Source organism: Saccopteryx bilineata, chromosome 4 (genome assembly GCF_036850765.1).
Source record: "Saccopteryx bilineata isolate mSacBil1 chromosome 4, mSacBil1_pri_phased_curated, whole genome shotgun sequence".
NCBI classification, from domain to species: domain Eukaryota; kingdom Metazoa; phylum Chordata; class Mammalia; order Chiroptera; family Emballonuridae; genus Saccopteryx; species Saccopteryx bilineata.
Window position 1 is genome coordinate 236767117 of NC_089493.1, and position 17248 is coordinate 236784364.

The 17248-nt window shown below is 39.4% G+C and overlaps 1 protein-coding gene across 1 annotated transcript in view; it reads right to left on the reverse strand.

The window, feature by feature from the left end:
- Window positions 1-17248, reverse strand: part of FBXL17 (F-box and leucine rich repeat protein 17) — a 712016-nt gene that overhangs the window by 20073 nt on the left and 674695 nt on the right. The window contains exon 8 of the mRNA XM_066273966.1: window positions 4723-4865. Coding sequence (XP_066130063.1) covers window positions 4723-4865 — 143 coding nt within the window. The remainder of the gene's footprint in view (window positions 1-4722; window positions 4866-17248) is intronic.

Here is a 17248-nt window from a genome sequence, read left to right on the forward strand (position 1 = left end):
AAGGTCAAGTAAGCCTTTGAACAGTCTTTAAGAATATATTCAATACTAAGTTCACCTCAATTCACCAAAGCCGTCTCACACAGAGTTTTCTTCTCTTGGTTCTTACAATGCACTAAAGTTTAGGAGATTAAGTGGTGATGCCTCCAAAACTTAAAGTAATGCCTCTAACATGCTTATCCATCTAGCAATCAGAAAAGCTACTCAAACAGGGGCTTCCTTAATGCACTTCCTAATTTTACAAGTGCTTGGGGGGCGGTGCCACATTTGTCAAATGGCTGGAGGACTCCTCCACAGGAGTCACCAATGTCACAGCCAAACAAATTTACTGCTGTTTCGCTTAGACTTTGTCTGATAAACTAAGCACATGTTGCTTTTATCTGCAAAGAATACGTTTAATGTTTTTCATCTGTTCTTTATTTGCCTAATGAGAGAAAGAGAAACAGGAAAAACACTTTCCTACAAGAAATACAATGTATTTTGTTATTCTTATAATTGCTCAAAAGCTCAAGTGAGGAAAAAAGCAGAAGTTTGGTAAAGTATAGCTTTCAAATTAAGTATCAATATAAGTGGTCCCAAATGAAACTGCACAGAACTTGAGTCCTGGGACACACAGATGTCACAAACTCCATCTCTCCTCAGTGCAGGGACCCCAGCGACAACATTCCTGACATGGGGATTAACTGTGCAAACCATTGAGATCTCTTGAGTACTCCTTTGGCTCCAGAAAGAGGAAGGATAATTCATATTATAAGTTATTAGTGGTTAGCAGATTTGGTTAAGGTACAGGGAGAAGAGTGAAAGACCCAATTTAATTTTGTCCTTTAATTCTTTGTTGGCGCAGATGATCACAGTGAGGTAGTGCATCTTCGTCTTCGCATCCTAACCATAATTTGTTTCCTGTTTCTCTTCTTATTTTTCTCCGTCATTTTTCTTATTACTTTCTTTTTGTTTCCTGACCTGTTTGAACTGTCTTATCCCCAACTTACCCTTTTCTCCCATTGCACATATTTCTTTCTTTCTTTCTTTCTTTTTTTTTTTTTGCATTTTTCTGAAGCTGGAAACGGGGAGAGACAGTCAGACTCCCGGCATGCGCCCCACCGGGATCCACCTGGCACGCCCACCAGGGGGCGACGCTCTGCCCACCAGGGGGCGATGCTCTGCCCCTCGGGGCGTTGCTCTGCCCCTCCAGGGCGTTGCTCTGTCTCGGGAGGGGAAGAGAGAGACAGAGAGGAAGGAGAGGGGGAGGGGTGGAGAAGCAGATGGGAGCTTCTCCTGTGTGCCCTGGCCGGGAATCAAACCCGGGACCCCTGAACGCCAGGCCGATGCTCTACCACTGAGCCAACCGGCCAGGGCCACACATATTTCTTCATTCTTATGCCTGCGTTAGAAAATTGATCCCTAAATCCAGCATGTCCCAAGGATGCTTTAGTTTTCCTTTGTAAAACATGTAGAAATGTGATTATTGGTATCTTTGTATAGAAGAGAATCTTAATTTTAAATTTAAATGAGGATAAAGTAAAAGGGCAAAATCTTCTGTAATCTGAGTTTATTTTTTCCTCTCATTTTAATTTCTTTTCAAAATAGAATAGCAGGCAAAACATTATTTTTTCTCATTTGGAAATTTAAATATTAAACCACAGGTTAATATATATGATGAATGACATTGATGATAGGAATAATCAGTAACACTGAGCATTTTTTATATAACACACATTATTCTAAAGGCTTGATATATGCTCACTCATTTAAATGCTCACAATTCTTTAAGATAGGTACCATATGATGCTCATTATACAAACAAGGAAACAGAGGTGCTGAGATGTAAGTATCTGCTCAAGACAACACAACAAAGTGTTGAGCCCAACTTTGAACCTAAACTCTGGCTCCACAGTCCATATCCTCAGCTACTAACTGCTTTCCTTTGCTACTCAAATCTTTCTTTGAATCTTGATAAAAACTTGAAATCTGGAGAATGATAGCTTAATAGAGATTTTGAGAGCTGAATAGCTGCTTTAGGTCTCCATCCAACTAAATCAATGAGCAGCCCTTTATGTGCAAGACTATACTTGCACTTTGTGTATTCTACCAACACTTCTTCCCTCTTCCACAGAACTTCTGTTTGCCTCTGAGCTGCCTTAAACCGGAGGGTGCAGGCAGCAAGACTGCGCCCGGCAGCCTGGGCTGGCGGGGCTGCGGTCAGACACGTGGTGCTGGAGCCAGCGCATGCGCTCTGGGGCAGCCCGCAGTGGGAGAATGGGTTCAGAGGCAGCCTGAGGAACCGGCTAAAACCCTCAGGTCTACCCCCAAACAGAAAAGCTTCCCTCCTCTCATCTGAACTAGCTCGCATTGGGGTAGAAAAGGATCCATTTTTTAAACTTAAAATTAGCAAAATGCTGGTCTGCCAATATGTCTGAAATAATCTCCTGTATGAATCAGAACACAAATTACTTTAAAATTTTTTTAAATTTATTTTTGTTTTAAATTTTAATTTTCAATTCCAGGTTAGAGTCACCACCATTTTGTGTTAGTTTCAGGTGTACAGCACAGTGGGCAGACACTCATACATTCCACAGTGCTCCCTGATATTTCCAGTACCCACTCGGCTCCATACAGTTATCACACTACCACTGGCTGTATTTCCTCTGCTGTACTTCACATCCCCATGACTGTCCTGTAACCACCAACCTGTACTTCTCAGTCCCTTCCCCCTTCCCCCCAGCCTGTCAACCCCGCCCCTCTGACCGCTGTCAGTCTGCTTCTGCTTTGTTTAGAACCCGAATTTCGGACCTAGCCGCTCTATCTGGCTCAGCGGTAGAGCGTCGGCCTGGCGTGCGGGGTATCCGGGTTCGATTCCCGGCCAGGGCACATAGGAGAAGCGTCCATTTGCTTCTCCACCCCCCCTCTCCTTCCTCTCTGTCTCTCTCTTCCCCTCCCGCAGCCAAGGCTCCATTGGAGCAAAGATGGCCTGGGCGCTGGGGATGGCTCCTTGGCCTCTGCCTCAGGCGCTAGAGTGGCTCTGGTCGATGCCCCGGAGGGGCAGAGCATCGCCTCCTGGTGGGCAGAGCGTCGCCCCCTGGTGGCTGTGCCGGGTGGATCCCGGTCGGGCGCATGCGGGAGTCTGTCTGACTGTCTCTCCCCGTTTCCAGCTTCAGAAAAATACAAAAAAAAAAAAAAAAAAAAAAAAAAAAAGAACCTGAATTTTTACAGTTCATCTCTGAAGGTGAAACTGATCTCAACAAATTTAAAGACTAGAGACACAGCGATTTCGGGCATGGCAGTAGACCCAGCTCTCCATTTCGAATGCATACATTTGTGGTGTCCCTAGTGAGGCAGCACTCATGCAAGCATTCCTTTTGACAGAGCTGGGGAGCTTTGCTGTCATTGTTTAATGTTTCTAGAACGCTCTGCCTACTGTGGGCCCTTTAATTTGTTTTAAAAGAATTTCATTTCAAAAGGACAGAGTTTGTGGTGGTGTTAGATGAGTTAGTAGTGATATTTGAGGGAGACTTGCAACCCTTGGGTCTCAGTGCTGTTGCTTAGTAACAAAGTCGGTCAGCTCTCTAGGCTGAGCTGAGACTAGATAATAAAAATCTCTTGAAACATAACTAATTGGCAAAGGTCTAGTACAAGTTGAGATTTTAAAGCATTTGGGGACAAGAACTAGGTCAATTAACAAAAATGACAAAGCACACAAAGGATTTGGGCCATTCTTCTATTTGCTCCCAAATTTGCTACATTTACAAAATGCTTGTCCTTTGAGAGGCATATATATTTAGTTGCACTCTCTTTTGCTAGATATGTCCCTAATCATTCACCATTTACAAAAGTAGCGTATGTGTAAATTATTATAAAATGCCAGCATTTTCTTGGTAAGTATTTGGGGTGGATCCTTACCAAGGAAACAGTCCCCGTGCCTGTAGAAGCCGGAGGACGTGCTACACGCATGGAACACAAACTCCTGAGGGTAACATCTGGGCTGCGTGGCTGTGAGCCAGTGCATGGTCTTCCTGAGACTCCATATTCTCCTCCTTTTCACAGTGTAAACAATTCTTTTTTAGATTTCTTATAAGAAAAAAAAGCTTCAAAGGCCCCATTTTAATTGTGGTCCAATTTCCCAAACCCATGGCTCTGGAGTGGCCCCGTAGCCCTGCAGGCCTCTGGGCCAGTTCCCCAGCCCCTGCTCAAAGTGGCATCTTAAGTGTGGAAAGATGCCAATTCCCACATAGCATCCCAACGCTGGCCCTCTGGCCCCGGATAGCCACAATACATGAATGCTGAGCACTGAAGTCACATACTTCAAGTTGGGAAAAAAACAATCTGGCACTTTCCCCCTTACTGTTGCAGGAAACTTGGAACCCAGAACAGAATTTTACTGTTAGACCCTGCACATTGCAGCCTGCCATGGAAACACTGTAAATTTTGGTCTGTGGACTTTATGAGTATGATGCCAAAATCTAAGTTGACTGTGAGTATGACTGCTTTTTCTTTCTGCATAAGCACAAAATTAATTTTTAAACATAGAAATGCAAATATAATCTGATTAGTTTAGAGAAACAGGCATGTTGCAATGCATAGCTGTTAACAGTACCCATATGTGCATGTGTACCTACATACACATACCTATACACACATATACCTCCATACATATATGGAGAGAGAGTATAATATCAAAGTGTTAATTACACTGGTATGTAAGAAACAAACTTGAAAGGTAATTCTTACTTTATCGCATCTCATCAGCCCCAGATACCTCAGGGACTTGCTGCTCTGCGCAATCAGGGTGGCTCCTTGGTCTGTGATTTCTTTACACCATCCAACATCCACAGTCTCTATGGTCATGCTGTATCGCCCAATGGCTATCAGTGCTGCAAGGAGGAACAGGGAGAAAGCAAGCAAGAATAAACGTCAGTCATACAAGGGACCCCTATCTCATTATGACGATTTTCCCTATTTCATCACTAAATTTGTTCCTAAAATGTTGTGTGTAAATGAATGTTGTAAAAATAAAATTAACTTTAAAATGCTTTACAAAAGCTTGCCCTATGACAGAGTGAATAATCATTCTATAATTTCCCTTTCATTGGAACACAGCCTTTTATCAGTTTTACTCATTGCAAGGTTACCTGTCCTTTCAAATAGTCAGGTCTGCAGAAGGAATATATTAAAATGAATTACATATAAAATGTTAGGGAAAACCCCAAGTAGTAACTAGACTTTACCCAAGATAACTTTAATAATTTTTAAAAAGAAAAACTCATATAAACACTATTTTGAGGTGTGTTATACCATATATGAATTTCTTTACTGACTGGCATAATTTTTTCCATGTGTTCATGATCTTTAAAATGTAAGAATATATAATAGTTTTTCACATTAGTCCTTCCTGGGACTGTTAGAAATTAAAACTACATTATAAATACAGTTGAACTTAATTGGTGCCATGCTAGAGTGCAGTAAATGGAACGCATTTGCTATGGTGAATTTCTTCATCACTTCAGAAGCCTTCCTTCTATTAACATATAAAATGAAATCTAGGACAGTACCTCTAGTCTTCTTGACTGTTTAGCATCATACCACTACTGAAGGGCAAGCGCTTATCCCATAGTCTTTGATGTGCACTACTTATCACTACTCATAACCCATCACCCTGTCAGAGTGACTAATGACTAAATGTGGCTCTCTGCTATGGACTTCTGATTTGACAGACATATAAGCCTCTACATTTGTGGAGCAGAAAAACAGATTTCAATAACTCCATCCAGAATATGTTTATGGTGGATTGGTATTGAATGAAAACCCTGAAAACAATGCCACAATATTAAAAAGGAATAAGAAATTGTTTGCTAATTACTCATCATCCTAAAATAGGAGGAATGGATTACAAGATGGATAAGAGCAGAGTGAATTGCCCATGTAAATAAATGTTAATTCTTATAGCTTACAGAAGAATACACGTGGCAAAAACTACTTTGCTAATTACCTCAGTAATATTATTTTTACTAGAGAACTCATGCCCATTTATTCACATATCAGAGACAGATATTTAGAGCTTAAAAAACACACAATAATTGTGGTCTCAGTGTTTTCCATTGAAAATATATAAAGAATACAGTTTTTTCCTGGAAGTTCTTCATGCCATTAATTTGCAAATGCTCTCATCCTTGCATAAACTATTTTGGTGTTTAGTTTCTCAGAAGGTAAGGCAGGGCCAGGGGGGAATCTGCGAAAGGTCTATTGAATGGTCTGCATGATATTTTTGTGTAGTAGAAGCAATATCCCAGGTTAATCTCATTGGTGTCCCTGGACTGAGAAAACTGTTATCTCTGGTATTGCTATAACTTTCACTGGTTATGATGTCCTGAGGATGCTCTATGATGAACGAAGTAGAAAATATATAAAAGAAACTCCTTTCAATACAAAGTGCTCAAACTGTGGTTTCAAAAGACCACAACGCACAGGTTGATGGCCCCCAGGTTAGCAGACTGTACACTTTTATTGAGGTCTGAGGCTAGAATATCAAAACCCACATTAGCTAGAAAAAGATAAACCAAACAATCAAAGGCATTTTCAGAGGCTGCTCTATAAGCAAATGAAGGATCAAGAGCTATTTATTCTAGGTGCTAAAATCACTAGTGTTTGGTATTTTCTTTTTACTCCAAATTAAAATAAACAGTAAATAAGACAACTGAAGACAAACCAGGGTATTCAATTTTTGTTTTGACATAGTTCTACTTATTGAAGTAAAAATTAAACTTTATTAACTGCTTAACTTATTCATTTACTCAACAAACACCTCACTACAGTATTTATTGATTATCCATCACTGGGCATTGGACTAAGACTTTAAAGTGCATTATCTCACTTAATCTTTACAGCAATGTTAGGAAATCTTACTGTTATTTTCATATGAAAGATCAGGAAACTGAATCCCAGAAAGATTAAATAACTTCCCCAGTACAGAAAGACATTAAGTGGGGGAATGGGTAATAAGCTAACAGTTGGCTCTCAGCCCTGGGTGCACATCAGATCTCATAAATCACGGAGCCAGGCAGCAGGAACTGTAATTCCTGTACCCAGCATGTGGAACTGTGGGTGTGACACAAGGGGCCTGTGCTGGACACTGGGGATAGAATGATTCACTGAGCTCAGAGGCCAGTTCAGTGATTGTAGGGGTTGGGAGGGTTAGGTAGAAATGAAGAACAACCAAGTAAACAGTCATAATACAATGCTTATGTCCCATCTCTTCCTGTTCCTAATTCCCTCTCACTTTGCAGATCTCCAGTCAAAGATCAACTCAGAATGATCAGCCTATCATTTATTACTGCTATTGGAAATGTTACTTATTTATTTAGTTATTTACTTTTTTGTGGTTCACCTCCTAATTAGAATTCTTATTATGTCTAGCACATGCCTGGTACAGAGGTGGTTCTTAAAAATATTAGTTGAACACACCAGTGACTTTAATATGTTTAGGTGAGTTAAACAGGCATGCCAAGGGGGTCTGGGAGCCCCTCACTCTTCAATGGACGAGAGATACCATGGGAGTCCTCATGGAAGAGCTAGGTTAGGTCTTGAGGGATGAGTGAGGGTTCTCCAGAAAAACAAAGGAGTGAGGGCAAGTATGTAGTGCTAGGAAAAGCACATGTCAGGGTAGAGAGATAGGAAAAAACAGGGGAGCTGTATGTTTTTATGTGTGCCTGAAATAAAAACAAGTACATTGGTAGCACTGGGGTTGGCATGAGAGAAACAAGGGGTAGCAAAAATAAAAAGAGTTCTCCTAATAGGTGAAGTAGATGTGAAACAAATAAACACAAAGTATATATAATTCTACATTGCAGAAGTACTCTAAAGGAAATGGACTGAACATTGTAAGAATAACATTTGGGGGGCACAGAGGAAAGTGTGTCTGATGAAGTTATTTTTAATTCCCCCAATAGCCCTGCAAAAACAATACCCACTTCAGAGGTAAAAATCCTGAAGTTAAACACCTCACCAAGACCCCATCCCTAGTAAGTGGCAGAGTCAGGGTGCAAACTGAGATACTCTGTTTCGTTCCAAGGCCAGTGTTCATTCCACCAACATCAGCAGCACCCAGGGCAGGAGGAGGCTCCAGTGTCCAGGAGCTATTTTCCTTTACCACGGTTCTGGAGTGAAACACTACAGCTTACAGGCATCCCAGTATTCACCCTGTGACTATAAGATTCCAACAGAATCTTTAAATTCTAAAACACATACTGAGTAATTTACCTCTCTGTAACTATATCCTATCATGGTTATTTATTCATTGTTGTTCATGAGCTAGCTGTGAAACATGTAATGAAGTTTCAAATTCACTTGTAGCCTCATAGTATAGTAAATGTCTGACCTCAGGGTGATAGTTAACTTTTCTGAGTCTCAGCTTCCTCACGTGGACAAGGGGGATGTTGACTTCATGTCCTGCCTACTTCATAGCATTGGTTTGAAGTAAGACATGTAAGGGACTTTGCACTACATAAATGTCATAATTTATTTGATATTTCCACAAAGCATTCTACAGTAGTGCAGTTGATATAAGATGAAAAGACTTGAAAGAGTTTTAGAAAATAAAAAGCTCTGGGCAAATGAGAGTATTACAAAAGTACTTAGTCACTACGTCACTATGGGAGTGTTTGACCTGCCCACTCGCCATCGGTGTTCACTGACCCTGTCGCCTGCCCCTGAGATGACAGGGCAGTAAATGAACATGTGATTACTACCTTTGGTAGGGGCTGAAGACACATTACAGAGCCTTGAAAGGGATAAATTATGCAAGACTAATTCCTACTTCTCCATGTAATTTTAATATACTTTTTCATGTGCTAAGTGCAACTAATAAAGTTAATTTTTTAAAAGCTACACAACTTAAAAGCTGTGATTCAGTAACTTAAATAATGATCAAGGAAGGATACAGATTAACCACTAAAAGGCATACCCATAGGCATACAGAGTACATAACACATATGTACTTAACTTTGACTAAGAAATTCTGTTTCTAGGCATCTACCCTGAAAACATACTTCTAATTATACAAAATTACATTTATACAAGTTTGTTCATTAGAGCATTGAGTGTATTGCAAAATAACAGAAACAGCCTTTGATGCCCATACATAGCAGAAGCGGTTAAATAAACTATGCTACACCTTCACAACTGAACACTAGCAGCTGAAAAATAAACACATAAATAAATTGGGGAAGATCACGAGGAACTCCCAAATCATTCAGCAAAGAAAGCAAAGTGCAAAAGAGTTTCTACGGCATGCTAAGGAATACATATTAAGGAATACAATAAAAAAAGATGAATCTGCTTTTTTGAAAAGAATATGAAAAGACAGACTGAAAAGTACAGAAGCTATTTAACTATAGGGGGTTGGCAGAAGAAAGGGGGAAGAAGGAGACACAAATGTGGGGGTGGGGTGTGAGGAGGAATAGACACTTCTTGAAATAACTCTTTGGCTATACATAGCGCTGACTCTCTGAACCAGCGTAATGCTTCATATACCCCCAAAAGTTAAAGCCAGCTAGAATGTGGAGGAACCCGAACTAGAATACAAACAGCAACAAATAAATCCTAATTTTATTACAAACGAACAGCATGAACCTGCCAAATAATACCACCATACTGAAGAGGATGGGAATGAAGTTGCTTTGGAAATCATGATTTTTGACTAGGCAGTATAAGGTGAAAAACCAAGCGGAAGGGTCAGCAAACATTGTACTCTGTAAGCCTGTTTCTCACAGGGGTATGAGTTGGCAATTTAGTAACTATTCAATACTTTATGTGTAATCTAGGATTATAAATTCTGAGAGCCAGTCTCTCCACTGTTAGAGAAATAAGTACCAAATAAGAAAAGGGGTGAAGCTTTAATGAACCTTGTGGTATTGAACTGAAATCAGAAGTACTAAAATGAATTCATTTTTTAATATACATAGATAGATAGATACATATATATAGAAATAACTACTCAATATGATATATGTTCAATCATGGTTTAGTATACATTCATCCTTGCTTTTTCTGTTGAGAGGGACTAGAGCAATGACACCCCAGAAGAAATGTTCTACTAGTACCCAGATCTTGATTTCTTTTTTTTTTTTTAATTTTTTTTTTTATTTATTCATTTTAGAGAAGAGAGAGAGAGAGGAGAGAGAAACAGAGAGAGAGAAGGGGGGAGGAGCTGGAAGCATCAACTCCCATATGTGCCTTGACCAGGCAAGCCCAGGGATTCGAACCGGCAACCTCTACATTTCCAGGTAGAAGCTTTATCCACTGTGCCACCACAGGTCAGGCCAGATCTTGATTTCAAAACACCATTCTCCAGTAAAAGAAATCAGGGCTTCTTAGAGAAATGGCTGATTCCAGGTCTAGGGCAGAGAAAATACAAGATGAAGCTGGAAAACCTTGTGATTTCAGAACAAATGTGGTTAAAAGGAATGAGGGCATGTCTAAAGGATACAATCAAAAGGAGTTGCCAATGGCCACACATGGAATAATTTAAGCATCCAATAATGACAGTATTACTATTCTTGTCTGTCTGTCCCTATCTGTCCCTCTCTCTGTCTCTGTCACAAAAAAAAAAGAAAAGAAAAGAAAAGGTGTTGCAGCTCTGCAAAGATGAGGACTCCTACTAGAGTTTAACTTAAAGAAAATTCCTGTCTCTCTAAGTCAGTGGTTATCAAACTTTTTGAAGTCGGGGTGCATTTAAAATCCTACAAATAATTGTAGGTATACTATATATAAATTTCTGGGAAATATGTTATAATAATTAAGTCAATATTAAAGAAAAATATATAAAGTTCAAGCGTGCTTTTATGGTAATTAAACAAAATAAATATGACAAAATTAAATTTATTCTGACATTAAAAACATTTTTATGTTACATTTTTTTGAGTTATGCCTTTTTAGAATTCATAAAAAAGAGGGATTAAAAATAAAAAAAATGACAAGTTATCTTTTTATATATATAGATAGATACATTCTTAGTAAGATTTATTAAATTTGGCAGGTCCTGGCGCAAATGTGTTAAGTTTTTTCATTCTTGTGTTTATGAGAAACATGAGCCTGATGTGTCCTAGTGATTTCTTCAATGTTTGGGCATATATTGAAAGGCAAACACGCATTTCCTTGTCAATACATTGAAGAATTCCTCTCTTTTTACTCTTAATTGTGTTGAGTGCAGAAAACCCCCGCCACACATATCATCTTAACTTTACGCCAAAGGATAGAAGAAACTTGCCTCCAGTCTTTCTGGGGAACATGGGGGGTAGTGTAAACAATCCAGCACCACAGCTTAACAGCCTTTTGCAACCTAATCAGGCAAGTGAGGTGGGGGGTTGGGCAGACTGTCAGCTTACAGCCAATTCCCCACACCTCTGTCCCCCAAAATCTAAACTCCAAAAACCCTGTTGATTTTTTGGTCCCCAACAGGCACTTATTTCTCCAGAATACCATAGGGCAGTGATCCCCAACCTTTTTTTGGGGTCACGGACTGGTTTAATGTCAGAAAATATTTTCACGGACCGGTCTTTAGGGTGGGATGGAAAAATGTATCATGTGACAGAGACAAGAGTGAAGAGTGAGTCTTAGACGGATGTAACAGAGAGAATCTGGTCATTAAAAAAAAAAAAAAACATTGTTCAGACTTAAATATAAATAAAACGGGAATAATGTAAGTTATTTATTCTTTCTCTGTGGACTGGTACCAAATGGCCCACGGACCGGTACCGGTCTGCGGCCTGGGGGTTGGGGACCACTGCCATAGGGCACGCCTGGAAATCTTCTAGTGTGCCCTGGCACACACTTTGAGAACCAATGCTCTAAGTGCAATCGAATCATACTGCTCCCCCCTCGAAGTCTCTGTGGACCGAAAATTATCAAGTGGTAATTCCAAAAATGAAAACATTTCAATGCAACTCCCACCCCCCATTCAGTTGTAATTTTATTTAAAAGGAAAAGTTTCCTTTCAGAATCAAGCCAAATAAACATGAAGTATTATGAAACTCAAATGTATCACAACATGACTTTTAAAAACAAAAACAAGAATAGGAAAAACTGAATGTTTTAATAAACATCATAATTTCAGTTTAAATCTAATTTAATTTCCCAGATACTCAGCAGGCACAATTTTTTTGTTATTGAGTCACAATTTGCTATTCTTCCTATTGGTGTCCATATTCTACCCAATTCCCAACCATATTTTTATTTTTCAAAATTTTTATCTAAGTATATTTGGTAGGATGCTTTCCTTTGCTTATATTGTTTTATTTTGTTTGTTGTCTGTTTTATTTTTGCTTATTCCATGAAAGAGATAATTTAGAAGAGTTTCTTTTTGAGAAACTGAAAAAGCATCTATAATTCCCTACTGATATAAATGATAAGTAAATAAATAGCCAGGTAAGGGAAGCTCTTCCTTACAGAAGAATTCTAATTAAATGTACATATAAGGAATGAGGGAAATGCAAAAACATCATTAGGCAAATACCACAGTTATAACTGTTGCAGGCAAGATCTAGTGGATGTTGAGATCTGTCTTGCCCTGGCCGGTTGGCTCAGCGGTAGAGCATCGGCCTGGAGTGCAGAAATCCCGGGTTCAATTCCCGGCCAGGGCACACAGGAGGAGCGCCCATCTGCTTCTCCACCCCTCCCCCTCTCCTTCCTCTCTGTCTCTCTCTTCCCCTCCCACAGCCGAGGCTCCATTGGAGCAAAGAGATGGCCCAGGTGCTGGGGATGGCTCCTTCGCCTCTGCCCCAGGCACTAGAGTGGCTCTGGTCGTGACAGAGCAACGCCCCGGATGGGCAGAGCATCGCCCCCTGGTGGGCGTGCCGGGTGGATCCCAGTCGGGCGCATGTGGGAGTCTGCCTCCCCGTTTTCAGCTTCAGAAAAATACAAAAAAAAAAAAAAAAAAGAAATCTGTTTTTGAAAGGTTGAGGAAAAACAGAATATGGGTAGAGTGCCAAAGATATTTAACAATTTTGAAAAATCGTAACTTTATAGTGGGGAGATCCATCAGACTGTACCTTACCCAAACGATCAAGGTTAATGTTATCAGTAACACATTTATGCCAAAATGAGTAATGTCAATTTACTCATCAGAAAACACCACACACACCCAAATTGAGAAACATTCTTCAAAATAATTCACCAGAACTCATTGAAAGGGTAATGGAATATACAAAAAGAATAAGTTAGTGTACAGACTGAAGGAGTCTTAAGCGACATGAAAACTAAATACAAAGTAGTATTCTGGATTGGAACCTGGAATAGACAAAGAAATTAGAGGGAAAAAAAGCTGGTGCAATTCATATAAGATGTGTACCTCAATCTTATTGTTTCAATGTTAACTTCCTGGTTTGATAATTGTACTATAGTTATATAAGTTGTAACAGAGGTCACTGACTATATCTCTACCCTTTTTTCAACTTTGCTGTTGTTCTAAAATTATTTCAAAACAAAGAGAATAAAACATGGAATAATAGTGAATAAACTAAGTAGAGGACTAAAATTTTGTAAGTGAAAGCAGGTATTATTTCCACACTGAAACATCTAATATATAAATGTTAGGACTAAAAATACATTTTTTACTCATAGGAAGATTAGTCATACAAATGCAATAACAAGTGGCCTGCATGTGTCATTTTGTCCTTTCCAGTTCTATCTTCTGCTATGGATCTAAGTACCTGTAATAAAATCAGAAGAAATGCCCTAGTGCTTGAAAGAATTAGGGTTAAAATTTAACGGTAGGATTAACATCTTTCATGTAATACTTGGATAAAAGCCATTTACAAAGAAATTTCTTGGCATGAATACAAAGAGACAAATATGAAAAGTGCTCTTCTTTGTGGAAACCACAGAAGCTCCAAAAACAAAGAACTGACACTTTCAGAGACATTTGTTGTTGTGTGATGGTGCCGGTGAGGGCCCCCGCCACCCCGCAGGGACTACAGCAGTGGCTCCTAGCCCTAGCAGTTCAGGAGAATCACAGGTGCCCAGAGAAAGTACAGATGCACACATCCGACCTCTGGAGGTTCTGACGTGGGAGAAGCTGTAAAAGCGCCTGTGATCCTGACGTGCAGCTAGGGCTGAGAACAGAATGACCTACAACTCGGGCAAAGTCAGTCAACTAAAAACAAAAGAACTCATTTTTAAGGATATAAATAGCTCATGTGTTCCGATCTTATAAAGCAGATCTGCCTCTCAAACAGTACTGACTTCTAGTTATATAACCCAATACCTTACAATCCCTTTATTTCTAATTTATAGCCCTTCCTTCCATTTTATACAGTAGTATATTTCTCCTATTAATTACTATGTAGTCAACTAAAAAGTGATTGCACTCTGTAATATTATTCCAGGTTGTCCCTTTTTGTAAATATTTTTCTTTTTGTTTTGTTTTTGTTTTTTCTTTTTTACAGAGACAGAGAGAGAGAGAGTCAGTGAGAGGGATAGATATGGACAGACAGACAGGAACAGAGAGAGATGAGAAGCATCAATCATCACTTTTTTGTTGCGGCATCTTAGTTGTTCATTGATTGCTCTCTCATATGTGCCTCAACTGTGGGCCTTCTGCAGACCCAGTAAACCCTTGCTCGAGCCATCGACCTTGGGTTCAAACTGGTGAGCCTTGCTCAAACCAGATGAGCCCGCGCTCAAGCTGACAACCTTGAAGTTTCGAACCTGGGTCCTCCGCATCCCAGTCCGATGCTCTATCCACTGCGCCACCGCCTGGTCAGGCTGTAAATATTTTTCTTTACTTCATTGCACTTCTTTATATTTCTAATGCAGTGCTTACCAGAGTTTGTTTCATATTAGAACTATTTATCAACATGTCTGTCTTGCTACTAGACTGCAAAGTCTTCAAAGCAGCGACAAAAATGCTTTCTTAGTACCTCTGAATCTCTGAAAATCGAGTGTCACTCATTTTTTTTAGTTTTATTTTTTGGAAGTATAACATACATGCAAAAAATTGCAGGAATCCCAGAAGTAGTACTGGATGAATTTTGACAAAGTTAACACAGTGTATAACAGTATCCAGATTAGAAACAGTATAACCAGCACTCACCAAGCCCTCTCATCCCCCGCTCTAGTCACTACTATTCCTCAAAAAGCAAAACCACTGTCTTGACACAGATTAGTATTCTTATTTTTTTAATTTTAATTTATTGTGTTTACATAGATTCTAGTGCTGCCCGGAATGCATCCCCCCTCTCCCGTATGCCCCTCAACATCTCCCTCGCCCCCCTTCTGCCTCGTGCCCTCCCCCCTTCCCTTCAGCTTTATCCCATCCTATCATCCGCTTTCCCTCTGTCTTCTTTTCCTCTGTTCACTTTGATCCCTCCTCTGTCTCAATTCCATTCCTCAGTTTACATTGTTCTCTGGATTCCTCAAAGTATTCTTGTTTTTTAATTGAACTTTATATGAATAGAGACAAAGACCCAAGACTCTTGTTCCTGGTTTTCAGAAGTCCATTGTGTTCATGAGCTTCATCTACATTGTTACATGGCAGTTCGGTCATTCTCAATGCTGTATAGCAGTGGTTCCCAACCTTTTTTGGGCCACAGACCGGTTTAATGACAGAAAATATTTTCACGGACCGGCCTTTAGGGTGGGATGGATAAATGTATCACGTGACCGAGACAAGTGTCAAGAGTGAGTCTTAGACGGATGTAACAGAGGGAATCTGGTCATTTTTTAAAAATAAAACATCATTCAGACTTAAATATAAATAAAACGAAAATAATATAAGTTATTTATTCTTTCTCTGCAGACTGGTACCAAATAGCCCACGAACCGGTACTGGTCCACGGCCCGGGGTTTGGGGACCACTGCTGTATAGTATTTCCTTCTACTGCAGATCAACATTTGGGCTCTCCTGAGTTTTTGGTCACTCTGTATAATGCTGCTATGAGCACTAGCATACCTGTCTTTGTGTGGATATATGTTCGCATTTTACTTAGGTAAATATCTAGGAGTGAGAGTTCTGGGTTGCATGATAGGTGTATGTTTAACTTCGTGAGAAGTTACCAAAATGTTTTTCAAAGTGGCTGTACCTACATTTTACATTTATGTATAAAGATTGCAGTGTCTCCACATTCTTGCCAATACTTGTGAATGTGTGTCTCTCTGATTCTACCCATTCTAGTGGGTGTGCAGTGGTATCTCACAGTGGGTTTGAATTTTCCCTTCCCTGAAGACTAATGATGCTGTACCTCTCTTCATGGTGTCATAGATGGTTTTTAAAGTGTGGATTACTACCTGTAGATATCTTTTAAATTAAACTGATGAAGAATAAAAGGAACATAGACAATTTTTCTATTATTAGACTATAAAAAAGAATAGCTTTCTAGACAACAGATAATTTTATACCAGTAAAATAAACTTAAGTTTATCCTTGAAGACATGAAAAATCTTAAAGTTTCTTAAAATAGGAAAGTAAATTCAAGGGAAAAAAATTATAGAAAAACTTTCCAAAATGCTCATTTATTTGTGGAAATTTCAAAGACTGTGGAGTATGCTTTATTTAGGAGCTCTAATTCTTCATAAATCAAGTAAAAAAGAAATATAATACAAAAATTGTCCAACAATAGTGGATAACATTACAGTGAAAACTTTGAATTTTGCTAGAATTTTCCAGATGCTGTATGTGAGGGCATTCATTTCACACAACTCTGCTTACTGCATTCAGAAGAGCAATACACAAGTACTGACTCACAATGGGAGCAAGGCAGCTCTAGGCCTGACCTCCTGGGGAAGAGGCTCTCCTGCCCTATATATCCTGAAACGGAAATGTAAGCATTATTTATAGGCTGCATCTGCTTTCCTTCCTATGAATAAACATGTTGGTGGAGAACTAAGAGTTTAATTGAAGGATTCTTTTTTAAAGGTCTTTAAATGTATCAGGAGCAAGGATAAATATTTTCCCTCTTTTTCCCCTTCCTAATTATTTTTATTTTAATAGTGGAAAGACAGACATCTGAAAGGGTAAGTAGAAAGTATTTCTGAATGTGTGACATCCAAAAATGTAATGAACAAGGGAGTATTTACAACTAGCCTTCATTGAATAGGAGTCTGATCCCCTGCTCTAGTTTTCAGTGCTGCTGTGTTTGGTGGTAACCAACCCTTTGAATGGAGAGTTAGGTTCCCCTGATAATCCCCTTATTAAATTTTAGAATTCAAGATGAGAAAGAAGAAAAAAGCCTTACCACTCTCACATTAGCCGAGAACCTTAAGTCCC